This window comes from Telmatherina bonti (genome assembly GCF_933228915.1).
Source record: "Telmatherina bonti genome assembly, chromosome: 1".
Lineage (NCBI taxonomy): Eukaryota > Metazoa > Chordata > Actinopteri > Atheriniformes > Telmatherinidae > Telmatherina > Telmatherina bonti.
This window is the reverse complement of record NC_136619.1, coordinates 21653429-21669477: the sequence shown is the minus strand read 5'-3', so window position 1 is coordinate 21669477 and position 16049 is coordinate 21653429. Positions and strand designations below refer to the sequence as shown.

At 37.6% G+C, this 16049-nt stretch overlaps 1 protein-coding gene across 1 annotated transcript in view; it reads right to left on the bottom strand.

The window, feature by feature from the left end:
* Positions 1-16049, bottom strand: part of LOC306760319 (CUB and sushi domain-containing protein 1-like) — a gene marked incomplete at both ends in the record, with an annotated part of 457273 nt that overhangs the window by 22907 nt on the left and 418317 nt on the right. Inside the window, 7 exons of the mRNA XM_079246123.1 lie at positions 2869-3054; positions 3530-3706; positions 7295-7480; positions 9663-9839; positions 13280-13468; positions 14875-15048; positions 15291-15464. Coding sequence (XP_079102249.1) covers positions 2869-3054; positions 3530-3706; positions 7295-7480; positions 9663-9839; positions 13280-13468; positions 14875-15048; positions 15291-15464 — 1263 coding nt within the window. The remainder of the gene's footprint in view (positions 1-2868; positions 3055-3529; positions 3707-7294; positions 7481-9662; positions 9840-13279; positions 13469-14874; positions 15049-15290; positions 15465-16049) is intronic.

Sequence of the window (16049 nt, the reverse complement as noted above, 5' to 3'; positions counted from 1 at the left end):
GGGATTCAAATTAATCACTGTATGAGTGTTTTCTTCTCCATAAAAACAACTTTGTTCTTATGGAACAAACTGTGACTGTCTAAAAATGGAAGAGCACACTCTTATTGACTTCAGCAGTTAATATTCAAGACCAGTATTTGTGCTGGTCTCTGATGCCTAAAGAAGACTCAGTGTCTGCAGCTGAAGGTTTCTGAACTTTTGTATTTCCTGTTTGTGTCTCTCTCTCATTATAGGATGAGGTGACCGCAGAGTCCAGTGGAAGAGGACAGACTCTCATTCTAGCTTGCTGGTGTATCTTTGCTGTTCTTTTCAATGTGAATGCTGACACCACTTCCTCTCTCTAATTTCTCTTTTTTTTTCTTTTTTTTTTTCCATTCTGGTCCTCATTTCTTTTCTAACTGCATTCCTTTATTTTGAGTCTCTCAGCACCTCCTGGTCATTTGGTACCCCTCCCCTTTTTTGTCTGTTAAGTATATTTCTGGTTGCACAATTGGGCCAGCCAACATATTTTATGGGTTTAATCCTTTTTCTTAGTGTGTGTTTACAGGTTTGGGGTCAGGTATTGATTTGCTTCTTTGTTTCTGCCATCACTCGCTTCCTCTTTCATTCCTTTTTCTTTTGCGCTCTCCTTGTTGCACCACTGATGGCTCATCACATTTTCCCCTTTCCCGTTTCCATTCACTTGCTTTAATCTGTCCTCTTTCACCACTTTTCCCTTCTTCTCCTAATCTCTCCATTACTCAGTCTGTGCCATTGTGTGTTTTTGTGCCTCTCTCTGTGATAATCTCATTTGTTTCCCATGACACCTCTTCATTCCTTAGATTTTCCTTCCTCCTCCTCCTCTCTCCTCCTTTAACACTGCTAGTCCGTTTTTCTTTGCCTCCTACACCTATCACTCCTTGTCGCTGCTTTGCTTACTCAATTTCTCCTTCTTTCTGTGCCTCAATTGATTAATGCGCCCCGTCATGCTACAGCTGGATAGGCTGTTACTCTTTTTCTGTCCATGCAAGTGTCCATATATGAAAAACTGTGAGCTTAATTATTTTGGGCAGATGGAAACAGGAGAATTGAACAAAACATGTTGACGTTTTAAGTATAATCTAAGGAGGAGTAAAGAGGGTGGTAGAAACACAAAAGAAACAGGAGAACAAATGGAAGAAAAAACATAAATGCAGAACCTTTCCCTGTCTTTTCCCTGTTGTCATATTTTACTTTTATACCTTTAATTTCCACTTCTCAAGTTCCTGCCCTGGTGTCATTCTCTATCACCTGCAGTATCTTTTACTTCTCATTTTTTCCCCTCTGTATCCATCTCAGTAGCCTCTATCTTCTCTTTCTAAGTTTTTTTTTTTTTTTCATCTCAGTTCAAAGCCCTTGCAACTGAGGCAGCCAGCAGGAGATTTTCTGTTTGTGGGAAGAGATGGTGGGGAGACATTTCAGGAAAAATCCCTTCTTACAGTTGTTCCATATCATATACTCAACTCTAAAATATAGGTTGTTCTTCAGCTTTCACTCATTTTATACTAATAGATCTTGTTGTGTTTGAGGATGAACAAAAAACTTTTGGAATTTAATCCTGAAAACCATTATCATGACAAACAATGCAGATGGTCCTGTGACTCCACCTCCCTGCTGTGAAGTTCAAGTTACTATCTACATGTTAGTATACAGCTCATATTAAAGCACTATTAGTCTTACTTTAAGCAGCAGGACTAAAATATTTCACACTGTGGTGCCCACAGGAAAAGGTGATTATGCATTCATCTGCATCCTGTCTCTTCTCTGAGCTCTCTTCAGCCAGTAAAAGTCAGTCTGATGTTGACTCTTGTCTTATATCATGGTCTATCACTTTCTTTTCCTCAGTTTGTAAATAAAGTTGTCTTGTGTTTCTTTGCTGATTTGCTGCCCCTGTGTGCGTAACAAAGCGTGATTGCAAGAGTCTGTTCCTTCTGCTGACTTGTATGCTGCTTTCCACTGGCCCCCCACTATTGCAGATACATACAGATACATGTCATATCAAAACAGTAGGGAGTCTCATCTGCTATTCTGAACATGTTGTAAAGAAAACACAGTGATTTCCACACCCTAATTCCTGGATCACAAACTGCCTCCCGCTCGTTCTAGACATCCATTACCCCCACTGCCTTTCTCATTTTTCCAGCTGGGAGAGTGTATCTCCAGCAAAAAGCTTCCTACTGTTGTGTGAAAGTGTGAACAGCAACAACGGAAAGATTGGACCAAAATGTCCAAACTTTCTCTGAAAAATCTCTGGTCTTAATGTGTGAAAACAGAGACATTTTAACCCATCAGTTTAAAAAAAGCTACATTTTCTAGGTTTCACAGTGATGCATGAAAAGCACTTACAGAACTCAGCACCTCTGACAAACCACATTGTACTATACACTGAAGCTCTGGAATTTGTTGCATGAAAGAACGCAAACACCTACAGCAGATGCAAATACTGTTCCTCTGTAGCTATAGCTCCTCAAAATAACTAAATGGGCCTATATATAAACTATAGTTTATAGTTTATAATTGTTCTCTGAAAAATTCACAGAAAGAAAGTGTGCATTCTGAATAGAGCTGATGTTTTATACAGTCTTTTTGTTTCTTTTCACTCATTTGTCACTATTGATTATACCACCAAATAGCACAGACAGACATCATTATCGGTAAATTCGCAGCCACTATCACAAACGTGATATCAGGAAAGCGTTTTCCATCATGCCCTACCACCTGTGTGCTTTAAATCAAAATCAGGACTTGACTGACTTGTGGCTTCATTGTCACTGTTTGTGACAAGGAAGCTGAGTTCTTTTCTGAAGTACTAGAACAGACACAGACATTCATGTTTTTAGTTTTTCCTACCTTTACAGCTGGGTTTGGTTTGATTCCAGGTGCCGTCTTTGGTGCAGAGCAAAACATTGCGTCCAGGTCCATATGGTTCCATTAGGTGACCGGGGTTACAGCGGTAGGTCACTGTATGGTTGAAGGTAAACTCACTTTCTACATAGATCCCATTTGCAACAGGTCCAGGGTCTCCACAACTGATCACTGAAAGAAGTAAGACAAAAATGTTGATCATGAAGACATGGATTCTTTGGTCAAATGGTGTTATTGGAGCTGGATAAACTACATTTTTGAAAATGTCGGTTTTATCTTGTCTTTGCGACAGATATGTACATTAAAGCAAATAACAGTACAGAAAATATTTGGATTTTGCCACATTATCACAGATAGCCTTCCTTCTGAAAACACATTCCTACTTTTTTTCCCCTACTTCCCATTGTCTGTTCTTATTTTTCCTCAAAGTCCTGTCTGGTTTGACCAACCTAAGCAAGTAGAACTGTTGATATAACAAATTTAATCATGCACAGCCCTGTACCTACATAGACATTGGTTACCCAATTCATGCATACTTTTGAAGTATCTTTTTTTTAAGAAATAAACTCTAGTATGCAGGTAAAGTCATCACAGATAGCATGTTCAGAACTTCAATAAAGCTGGCTAACCGTAAAAGTCATCCTACCTGTGCAGTCTGGGGGTTGTCCCGTCCACGTCCCATTTGTTGTGCAATGTCTGGTCGTCAGGCCTGATGTTTTGAAGCCCTCCCAACATGCGTAAGCCACTGAGCTGCCAAATGTGATGCCGTCATTGAAGACAATTCTGCCGTGTGCTGGCGTGCCAGGGTTACCACATGATACCGCTGAGAATTGAAAATAACATTCAATGTTGATTAACTGTAGTGATAATATCAGTATAAGCAATACTGTCTTCCTGTCACTCAAGGCTGATCAGCTGTGGGCTGTGATAACAAGATTATCCCTGGAGTCAGCTGTTAATAACATAAAATTCATCCTTGAGGTAGTGATGACGATTAATTACTAAAGGTTGTTGGAGTGATTCCCAGCACTAAGTAGCAGATGTACAGTGTTAGAGTTGTAAGGCTAAGACCAATGCAAGCTTCTAATACATCTACAGCATCAGTTTTACAGTTGTGTGATGGAGGGAGTACACTCTCTTTCAACCTTAAGCTTTTTAATATCAGGACATAATAAAAAAAATCATCTGGTTATTTATGGGTCCTCAAAGGACTTACTCATACACACCCCAGAGGAACATAAAGCATATTACATGACGTGATTATTCAGATGAAAAAATTAAGCTAAAATGCAAAGCTTGAGTGTGAAAAGCCAAGTTCACCCCAATGATTTATTAGCTTGAAGAGGCATCCGTATAACACTGTCAGGCTCTTACTTTGCACTTCACACTTTGCAATAGTGCTGCGGTTGAATAACGTTTGTGGATATTATTTTTTGCAAAGCTCTCTGAAGGTCCTGTCTAAACATTTTAATAAGGCTGGGGTCTGGACTCTGAGTGGACCATTGACAAACTTCCTTCTTTTCATTTTTTTGGCTATTCTGTCGAATACTTGCTGCTTTATTTGGAGTCTTTGTCCAAACAATGCTTCTACATTTAGACTTTATTGGAAAATATTTGTAAATGACAACCAATTTTTTGTTTGTTTGACGCTAAAAACTAATTTAAGATGATCTGATATAGAAAACTTTGTAATTAAAAGATGGTGTGTTATTGTTAAGTGACGCCTTAAAGTGCAAAGAGGCCAGCTTTTTAACGCTATTGTTACATTGATAGCTTCTCTGTCAGCTGAAAGTTTTGCAAGTTCTAATGTTTTGAATAGAAACAAACAGAAGGAAAATGACTGGTTATGCAGAAGGGTTATGGAACTATCTGTGAGTTTGTGCTTAAGAACAATTTCCTGCTGAAGGTGTTTTGGGAGGACTGAGTCTTAGCATAGATTGCAAAGAGAGTACATATCAAAGGCCGTATGGATGGCCTTGCATCCTCCATTCTGCTTTGCATTTCTGCTTTTCAATGAACAGCTAATAGTCATTAACCTTCTGTTCTCAGTTTTAACTATTAAAATAAAAGTTTACCTTTAGTACTATAGAAGAAGTTATATTTTGAGCTGTATGTGACTGTAATAGCTTATTGTGGCCAGTCAAATACTATTGTCACAAACAGCTATAGATTTATATTAAGGTAGTTTGATAAAACCATTTCTGGGAAGAAATATAAATGCAGAGAGGAAAGGTCTAAACTAGCAATCCATTGATCTTTAGTTTGCTGGCACAGCACATTAACAGAACCGGCAGGAATTAGCATTAAGCCACAGCACATTTCACTAATAGGACCATGACAGCTGACAGTCTTTAAAAATCTAACAGCTATTGATGGGATTCATTAGTTAGAACCCTTAAGAGCTCAATCCAAGCCTGCAGCTAGCTGTTCTCATCTGAGAGTGTTAAGGGACGTGTTACAGAAGCAGAGTGTAGATGTGCATTTGTCTGGAAGTGTGTATAGATTTCTTTGTGCTTGTGTCTCAGTGATAGATGCCTCACCCTTTCTGAATCAGCTTTTAACCACTATTAGCCTAATGAAAAACAACTGTAGACAGACATAAATAATTAGCATTACACAAAAACATTGGCACGAAGAAAGACACACATCTCTAAGGTGTGTGTGTTCTTTTGCTTTTCAATTTTTTTTTCTTTTTTGTCAGAGACCAGCGAGCTGCATCTTTAGTTTTTCCAGAGTTCATGTTTACACCCCCCCGCCCTCCCACCCCCCCACCCCTCCACACTCCTGCAACAAAGAATCAAATCAAAATATATTTATTCTAGATAAGTTTTTGTCAATTCTCCTGTTTTCTAAAACGTAGCGCTTTTAGAACCCACATTATTTTTTATTTTGTACTGAATGAAGATAATTTAACAACAAATAGAGCACAGCAACTGACATGAATTTCCCATTGCAACAGATCCAAGCTAGTACTGCATGTACACATTTCTGTCAACATGATCAATGGCTGTTTTTGCTAATTTAAATCAGTGCAACCTTTGTGCTTTTGAAGTTCTACTTTTAGCACACTGTTGATGTTCTGTGTCACAGTCATGAAATAATATTCAAGTGTACACTGATAGTGTATGACTCACACTTCCTAACAGGCCATCAACTGAATACTAAAACGTACATCAGAGTACACTGGAGTTCATGTTTTTTTTTTTTGTTTTTTTTTTGTTGTTGTTGTTGCTTTTTCCTTTGCCAGAAAAACTTGGGTGGGAATGTGGATATGGAGTATGGAAGGTAATGCAGGCAGCAGTGTGGGATGCCAGTGTCTCTACAGCACGACTGGGACCCACTTTAATTTCCCATTAAATCCCATGGGCTTAAAGAATGTCTTTGAAAACTGCAGCTTTATAGGATGCACTTTATTAGCACAGTGCTGTAGATGATCCAGCTCAGTAAGGCAACAGTGACACATTTCAGTCTTTTGTATCTGGGCTTAGTGGGCTTCACCTACATAAATAAACACACATTTTTTTTTATCTCTTAATTTGCTCAACAAACTGCTCATTCAACAAACCCCTTATGTTATGCAAAATTTTTAGCTGCAATGATCAAGTTTGCCTGCACAATGAAGACAACATACAAGCTAACGTCAAATAACTGGGAACGCATATTTTATACTTAAATTTTTTAGGCAGAATATTTTTTACATTTAGCCCAAAAAAATGAACGTATCTGTAATTAGTAAGCTTAAATTAAACAATATAAATACAATGCAAGAGCATCATAGGGTCCAACCCATATATGTGCTTTAAACCATGCTTGATTATGGATGAGTTGTTTCATGTGCCAAGTAGCCTGATACTGTTGTATGCTCTGAAGAAGAGGCTAATCTCCTCAACTTTTGGGGTTGAGCAGTTTTATTCTTCCATGCTAAAAGCAGAAAAAAGTTAATATTTCACAAAAGCACTATGGTTTTATGCAAAATGTGCACTGGCCTGTTTTAGAGCATTGTTCATTTTTACCACAAGGTTTTAAGGAAATTGGGTTGGGACCTTCAGATAAAAAGACAGGGGTGACTTCTTATCAAGAATGTTTGATGTTTTCAAAATAGTCACTTCTAAATATGCTAAGTTGTCACATCACAGTCTCTTATTTAAAGCAAGCAGCACTTTCATAATAACACAGGATCAGTAAAGGAGGTCTATAAATATAATACCGTACACAACAACTCATAAATGTCTTCTTTTTTACTTGAAGAAGAACTTTGATTTTTATTGCTATAAACAGAGTTGTGACAGGAATCAAAAGTGCTCTATGGAGTGTTTTAAGTGTGAGCCATGATGTCGGTTTCTAATGACTTCCTAATGATCTTCCAAGAGCTGGTTTATCAGAGTCAGAGAGTCAACATTGCACTTCCCACCTTGACACACAGGCTGTGTACCACTCCACGTGCCGTTGTGTAGACAGGTCCTCTCAGCTGAGCCAATCAGATTGTATCCTGCCTCGCAGCTAAAACGCAAGAGGCTCTTGGGCTTGAATTCTTCTCCTCCCAATCGGGCACCGTGGGGAGGAATCCCAGGGTCTCCACATATTCCTGTGTTTGCACCTAAAGCAAAAGAGCAAACATTAAGTCAATGTTCCAAGTGAAACGACATGAACACACCACTAAAATAATTAAGCTCTCTCATCAGGCCAAGACTAATAAGATACAAATATGCACAAGAAACCACACATTAATTATATCCATTTAAAATGAGACAAAATCATACGAGACAAAAATGAATGTTTTGAAACAGCTGCTTAGCCAATTGGACATGATACTCCAAAGGGGTATCATATTGGTTCTTTTATGAGAACCAGTATGATAAAAATCTTTATACATTCTTATCAGAAAGATCAACTTTAAAGGAGTCTGTCTGTGTAAGATGCATAAACTCAGCTGTCCTACATGGCGTTTCAATTGCAATGGCACACACATACACACAAACCCTACTATGCAAACTTTGTAAAGCTGCACTTTGCATTTAAGCTATACAAAAATTGTTCCAGCATTAAATGCACTGAGCGTGTCACAATTTTAGAAGCTTAAAATCCATCAGTAGGGATTTGTGAGTTTAACAGGGTACAGCTCCAAATACAAGGTCTTGCATCTCAATGAGGTCTTCAGCTGCTGGATGGTTTCAGTCCTGCTGAGTGCTCCGTTTTGAGGCCAGCAGAGTAAGCTTATTGCATTTCAGCTATTGAGACAGTAGATGCTGAGTTTGGAAATGATCAGTTTTAGTGTTGTGGGATCAGTGTAAGCCTACTGCAGAGCAGCACTTCAAACCAGAGCTCCTACACCATCTCTTCCTTGCCTGTTCCTTACACATGCAGGCCAAGCCAAGCATCACATCCACAAAATTAGAATAGGAGGCACTTAGCCTGGGAAACAGATGACTGTGGGCGCTCATGCCTCATGTGCTCTGGCAGAAAATGTGTGCCCTTCTCCTGTTCAAACAGATTCACACCTGGTGCTGCCTGGGCCAGAATAATCACACCACTCATCTGATATGAGGTGGTTTTGATAAGACAAGACTCTGCAGAGAAGTCCCACTGTGGCATTTGTGCCACATAACATCACATGCTTTGGTTGTTCTGACTGGCTGCAGGTCCACACTATTCTGGTCTGCACCCACTGAGAACTCCCACAGGAAATCAAAGATAAACTAAGAGGCTCAACTCTAGTTTGTATTTGTGCATTCCTGGTGCGATTCCAGCAAAGAAGAGATTGGGACTGAAAAATTGAGACAACAATGTGTCCATTTGACTGTTTTAAAATTGAAATATTGCATCATATGAAACTTCTCCATGATAAAGTGCACAGGTGATTTACTGGAGTTGATTGGAATAATAATAATATTTAATATAATATAATGGCAGGAGGAACGCTGCTTGTTACAGCAAGGAGATGAGCGAGGAAGGGCACCACGGTCATGGAGTGGCTTGTTTTCGATAAGCTAGAGGTAGGTAATTACAATCAAGGATATGAACAGCTTGCTGCAGTTTCTCATTTATTAAAATGATTAAATGATTTCAAATGATGACATCCCCTCGGTGTGTTGTTTATGACTGGAAATAGTGGGAAATGCTAAATCTGTTCCAGGAACACATTCATGTTAAGATTTAAACCCTAATGCAACAGCTTAGCCTGCAATAAAATGAACTGAAAGGAAATGACAGTGTTTTCGCTGCACCTTTCTGCAGCCATAACTTGCCAAAGTTTACTTCACATTATTTGCCGAGGCAACAACGTCTTCATAGTGATTTGCCTTTGTGAAGTAGCTTGTAACGCTACATGTGATGATACTCTTTTTTTTGACAGATGAACTAGTTTTATCTTGGACTTGCTTACAAAACTAGGTTAATTCTTAACTTTACATAAAGATTTTACTGGAGTTTTTGTTGTATCATATGACCTCATTTTTGTAGAACAAAATCCTCCATACTAACCTTGGCAGCTGTCTTACTAGACCTGAAGCATAAATGTATGTTTATTTTGATAAGGCTTTCCTTGTTGGAAGTGTCAAAATGGTAGTATTATTTATTATTATTATTATTATTATTATTATTATTATTATTAATAATAATAATAATAATAATAATAATAATAATAATAATAATAATAATAATAATAACAACAACAACAACAATAATAATAATAATAATAATAATAATAATAATAATAAAAAAAAACATTGAACATTCTCTTTTCAATGTTGGCTGGCCAGCAGAAAATCATTTGCATTTACCGGTGCAGTACGGTGGTGCCCCGCTCCAAGAACCGTCCTCCTGACAGTGGCGAGAAGCGTTGCCCACGAGCAGTCCACCGGGCAGACATGAGTACTGCAAGACGGATCCATATGTCCAACTGTGGCTTCCAGAAACAACTGCATTAGGTGGTACACCGGGGTCACCGCAGGAAATAGCTATAGAGAGGATGAAAGATTGGCAGAGAGAGTATGTGTTTAGAGGGTGTGACAGCATCTAACTATAGATTCTAGATACATAACTGCATTAAGCGGCGCAGCTGGGTCACCATGGCAGACAGCTAGAGGGATGGAGTGACAGCAAGAGAAAGTAAGGTATTAATGCAGGTGTTTGTTGTGTTTGCTGATGTGTCAAAGGACACATCAACTACCGCAGAGAGAAAGAAAGATATCCGTGTCACGTTTAAGCCAAAAACAAATCTATGATTTTATATTTGGAATGTATATACCTAAACGCTCAGGTTTGTGGTTTTTCTGGCATTTAAAATGACATAACTTTGAGACCGTAAATAAATAGAAAAACTCTTTTAGGAATTTCTGTGTCTACAATTCCTTGCAGGTCATTCCCAAAATTGAATTGAATCTAAGTCAGACCGAAACCCATTCTTGGAAAAAAAAAAAAAATCTGCCCAGTACTTTTTGCATAAAGCTGTAAGAAACGGACAGGCAAACAGACTAAACAGACAGATAGATGAGCAAAAACTTGGAACAGATAATTATTTGCTTCGCTTCCACAGTATAGAGCCATAGCAGGGATGTTTACCATTGTTGAGATTTAATTGAATGGACTGAGAGTAAGCAATGCCAATCCCTCATATAAAATTAGATTTACCTTGGCTAGAAAACACAGAAAGAATCTTTCCAACTTCTCTGTGCTGAAAACTAGTAGAAATCATTCCATCCCATCAAAGCAACAGACAATGCAAAAATCTGCAATTTTTTTTCTTTCAATTCTGAAGAAATCTGTTTTACGGTGCACAGGTTTCTGGAGGACACAGATATGAAACTGCTCTCAATTTTCTATTTCTGACTTGTCCCCCGTTATCTCCCCATACACCCCAAATTGTATTACTCCATCCTCTCCTTGCCCCTCAGTCATCACCCCTCTCCCCCCAATTTTCCGATAAGACCTTGTTTCTTGAATGTAATACTCGATGCACAGACACAAGTGTGTCACCAGTGTCTGCCCCTTCCTCCCTTTTGTCTGATTCTCCATCTCTACCACTCTGTTGCTGCGTCCTCCTTCTGCGCTTCTGTTCACCTCTTTGTGTTTCTCCCTTCATCTGTGAATCAGCCTCCTTCTTTCTATCTCTGTCTAGTTTAAGCTCCATGTTTCTCTCAGCCGCGGCAGCTCCCTAACAAGAACATCTATTGCCTTAAGAGACACATTCTCACATACACACAATAATGCAAAAACCTTTAAGCTTTATTCCTTCATCCGTTCACCTTTTTTTGTGATTACTTTACTTTCTTTTTTTTTTTTTACTCGAACCCCCCTCCTTTTTCTTCCAGTTTCTTCTTCTCTTTGTCCTCATCTCGGAGGCTATTACTCACAATATTGCATTTATTGACAAATATAACGAAAAATAAATAATACTCCCACCTGTAATGAGATTTTTCCAGCCATGACTTAATAGAAATCCAAGAAAAGAATGACAAATCTTTTTGTGAACACATTCTCTGCAGATGTTGGCCATAAAACTTAAATGACAACATGTTAAATGATAAGACACCTATCGTCCCCATAACAAATCCTTAAGAATAATTATGACTGTTGTTGACCCATTTTATTTGGTCAAAAATGTCATTTTATTTTCAAATTTGCACAATTTGAGAAGTTTTTGTTACATAAAATCTATTATAAAACTGTCATGAACACAACCTCTTTATTATACACCTAATAATGGAAAAACAGCAATACTTCTTAGGCATTTTTTTAGATAATAAAATCAACTTGAAGACAAAGACAAACAACCCAGTTAATTGAAAAAGTGTATGGAAAAAGTGTATATATATATATATATATATATATATATATATATATATATATATATATATATATATATATATATATATATATATATATATATATATATATATATATGTGTGTGTGTATATATATACACACACACACACACACACACATATATATATATATATATATATATATATATATATATATATATATATATATATATATATATATATATATATATATATATATATATATATGTATGTATATTTATATGTATATTTATATACTATAATATATAACTATATTATATTGAAAAATGAAAGATAATCAAAGACCATAACTGATTAAACAATGCTTACTGACAAGTCACAAACATTTAGTGAAAATTCATTCATTTTTGAGACAGGTGTTTTTTCTTCGGTTGTTAAAAACAACCCCTAAAACTGTCCTTCAGAGTACCACCCTTAAAAGACTCCAGAGAGCAAAGAAACTCATAAAAGCATTGCTGTATCAAAGCAGACTTCATTCTCAAGTGTTTCCTTTAAGTAGCCAAAACATTCTCATAATGACGCAGGAGGGGATGCTGGATGGTGCAATTATGTGCAGTACTTTCAACTAAACTCCTTCAGCTGTGAGACACATATTCAGTGGTAACATACCACAAGTGTTTTTGTTTCATTTTAACACGTTAACCCTTTAACTTTCACAATAGCAAAAAGGCCAAAGAAAAATGTTTCTTTATGTTTTTTGTGTTTGTTTTGGACAAGAATAAACAGAATGAATGTGTTTTTCGGCAAATGGTTGATATGTTAAAAAAAGGTTAATAATAATATAACAGTAAAATGGTTGAACTTTAAAACAGTAGTGTTATAAAAACAGTTAGTTTTGGCTTTACATACCTAAAGCAACTGACAGGGATGGCTCAGGTAGGTTTTTTCCACATTTTTTTAAGACTCATCAAAGTTACTGCAAATTTACGTATACCAAATGGTAGACCAGGACCTTAAAAAGGGTTATACTAAAATGCTTCTGTCCCTTCAGATAAAATCATCACTTGGGTAGAGTTAGAAAACAAGCATGCATGCTCAGGATGGGGGATTGGATCGAAGTCACGACTCAATGCAATCAGTTGGTTTTTATTATAGGATATGTATGAATTGTCTCGAAATGATGTGTATGTTGACTTGTGTATGTAAAGTGCCCTGTGACAACATTGTTGTGAAGTGGCGTGATACAAATAAATTGAAAAAGGGTTAGAACTGCCATACGGTATTTTCACAATGCAATCATCATCTTTGTAGAATTTGATTACACACAAACTAGTTAAATGCTGGATTTATATAGTAGAATGATAGGGTTCGCGGTTAACTACATACATAGATAAAATCATTGATAATTAAATGCCAAAATCACTTTAAATCAAACCTTTTACCCTTAATTCAATTTCACACACAACCAAAAGAGGCTGCATATTTTTTTCATCAATAATGGGTTGTTTTTGCCTGTGTGAACACATTATTTATGGCATTGCTTTTAGAGAAGGACAGTTACCGTTTGTTTTGGTTGTGTACACATATTTAGTTTTTACTCTACTTCTGGGTTTTCACAGTTTTTCGATACATACCTAGGCAACGAGGGATTGGTCGGTCCCAGAGTCCATCATGCCGACATGTGAGGAGTGCAGAACCCAGAAGGTAGAAGCCACGTTTGCAGTGAATTGCAACAGTTACACCATAGCTGAATACTTCAGGGTAACGTAGGCCAGACTGTCGCACACCATTTTCCACATGGCCAGGGTCCGAACAGTTCACCACTGTGTGAAGAGCAAAATGTCTTGTTAGGGTAAACTATTCATGCAGACGTGTTTCATTTATTTTCTATTGATCCAAACATAGACAGGAAAAAAATGGAAAAGTAAGAGAGGGGCAGAGAAAAAATGAAATACTTAATAGCCATAACAACTTCAGAAGCTTAGTAATCATGATCCAAGAACCCTCACACCTCTATTATAGATGGTCATGAAGTGAGCGGTAAATGCAAGTCTTGAACACTCGTTTTGAGATTGCGAGAGAAAAGTGGGGGATATGTCATGGACGGGTAAATGGTACTTAAATTTTACCTTCAGATTTTAGTTTGCATGGGTAAAAAAAAAAACAATGAAAGCGAAACGAACTCTCAACATAATGGAGCTTAAATTTACTGAACTACCTGCATACAGAAGGATAGCAACAGGCACCAATCCGCCAATCAAATTCCCTTAAATTCAGACCGTCCTTGTTGCTCTTTTCTGTTGTTCTCTTTTGTCACATTCTGCTCAGTTTCCTGAAGTTCTTTGTTCACTCCTCTCTCCTTGCTCCCTCTCCTCTCTGGGTGATGCCAGTCCAATAGAAGTTGAGTGTGATTTTCCACATGTCACGAGGGAGAATGACATTCACTCAAATTCAAGTCCGTGGGGGAGACAGCTATGTGCGTGTGCGTGTGTGTGTGCGCGTGTGTGTTTGGCACCCTATGGGAATGAAGAAAGTTTCGGTCTCATAATTGACAGCTGCTGCTGCGAGGGAAGGAAGGAGGGAAAGAGGGAATAAGACAGAAAATCAGGAAAAATGGAGAAAGCAAGCAAGGAGGATGAACGTATTCAACAGGAAACGTCTGCTTGCAGCCATGTGAGATCAGCTGTGTAAAATGCCCGTGGAGTGTGTGTGTTTTAGTGTATTATAACTGTAATACTAGTTCTGGAGAGGTGTGTGGTGTTAACACATGCATGAGTAACAGAGGATAAGAAGTGTCTCTGGACATTCACCCAGCTGTGTGTGTACATGTAGAGATTTGTCAAATTCTTTAGAGAGTGACACACACATACACACACACCCTGATCTATCTGTAGCTGTTAAATCTGCCGACTGGTAAGAGAATGTGCGTTTTCTGTGATTTCATGTCTTAGTTCATATTTTGATGGCAGCAATTTAATGAACTGATGTAGCTGTAAGAAAATCCAGTCAGCAGCTGCTGAATACAACCAGAACAAAAATTATATTATTTTAAAGTGAAAAACATATTTTCACAACTTTCATTCTCACTCTTACCATCCAGAGTGAACTATAAGACTAAACCAAGCCATCTTAACTTACGTATATAACTCTGAACAGTGGTTTAAAAGGATTAAGTGTTTACTGCGATGTGCAGTTTTCTGAGCTTTGTTTAAATAGATGTGATGGTGACCTTTGCAGACAGGCAGGGGGCTGCTCCACTGTCCGTTGAGTCGGCACTGAGCGCGAGCATTTCCACTGAGGATGTAACCTTTATTACAGGTGAAGTTGACTACGTCATTGAGGTTAAACTCGCTGCCATTGGTCCGTCCGTTGGCTGGGTTTCCTGGGTGACCACATGTAATTGCTGTGGAAGGATAGAAATATGAGAAAAGTAAAAAAAAAAAAAAAAGAAATCTGGAGTTATTGGCAGCACTTTTTAATACTTCATATTTTCTCATACTTGGAGTGACAAACATTATTTTCTTCTATGATTTTCTTTTATTTTTTTATCTTTCCAAGAGACAAAAAGTGTAAGCATTTCATATCAAGGAAAAAGTAAAGGCAACAAACCCTAAAAAGGGATCATAATAAAAACTGTATACTCACGGACGCAGACAGGTGTTGTTCCGGACCATCGATGATCTTGTTGGCAGATTCTGACTGATGTACCGATTAGACGATATCCTAACATACACTGGTACACTACTGTGTCACGGTAACTGGAGCCATCTCCACTAATGTGGCCATTGACGATGGGATCTGGAGAGTCACAGTGACCAGCTGGAAAAAGGAAAATGACAGACATTCAAAATGTATAACAAAGGAAAAACATCCAAACCAAAAAACTTAAATTCACTCTAAATTTAGAGATACTGATGTTTTGACTTTAAGACATTTCAAAACTTTGAATAAGCCCATTATGTCGTCACGGCGTGTGAAAATTGCTGTTAAAAAATGTCAGACCTGAAATGTCTTTTACAATGTAGCTTTAAACAATTTACTTGTCCTGCAAGTGGCCTCAAAGTATCACATCTTCTCATTCTTTCTTCCCGTGCATTGAAATCTGAGATGTGGGCAATGAGTCAGTTGTTTTCAATAGTACTCCATTACGAAGAGATCAGCCACCAGTGTGACTGCATGTTAATTTTCCATCAAAGTGTCTGTGCATCACAAACTCATTGACAGCAGATAGTGTTTGTTCTCGGCTGTCTTCTGTATATATATGTATATATATATATATATATATATATATATATATATATATATATATATATATGTGTGTGTGTGTGTGTGTGTGTGTGTGTGTGTGTGTAAAATCTGTCTAAAAACTGAATATATAACAAAAAATAAAAGTATGTGACAAAC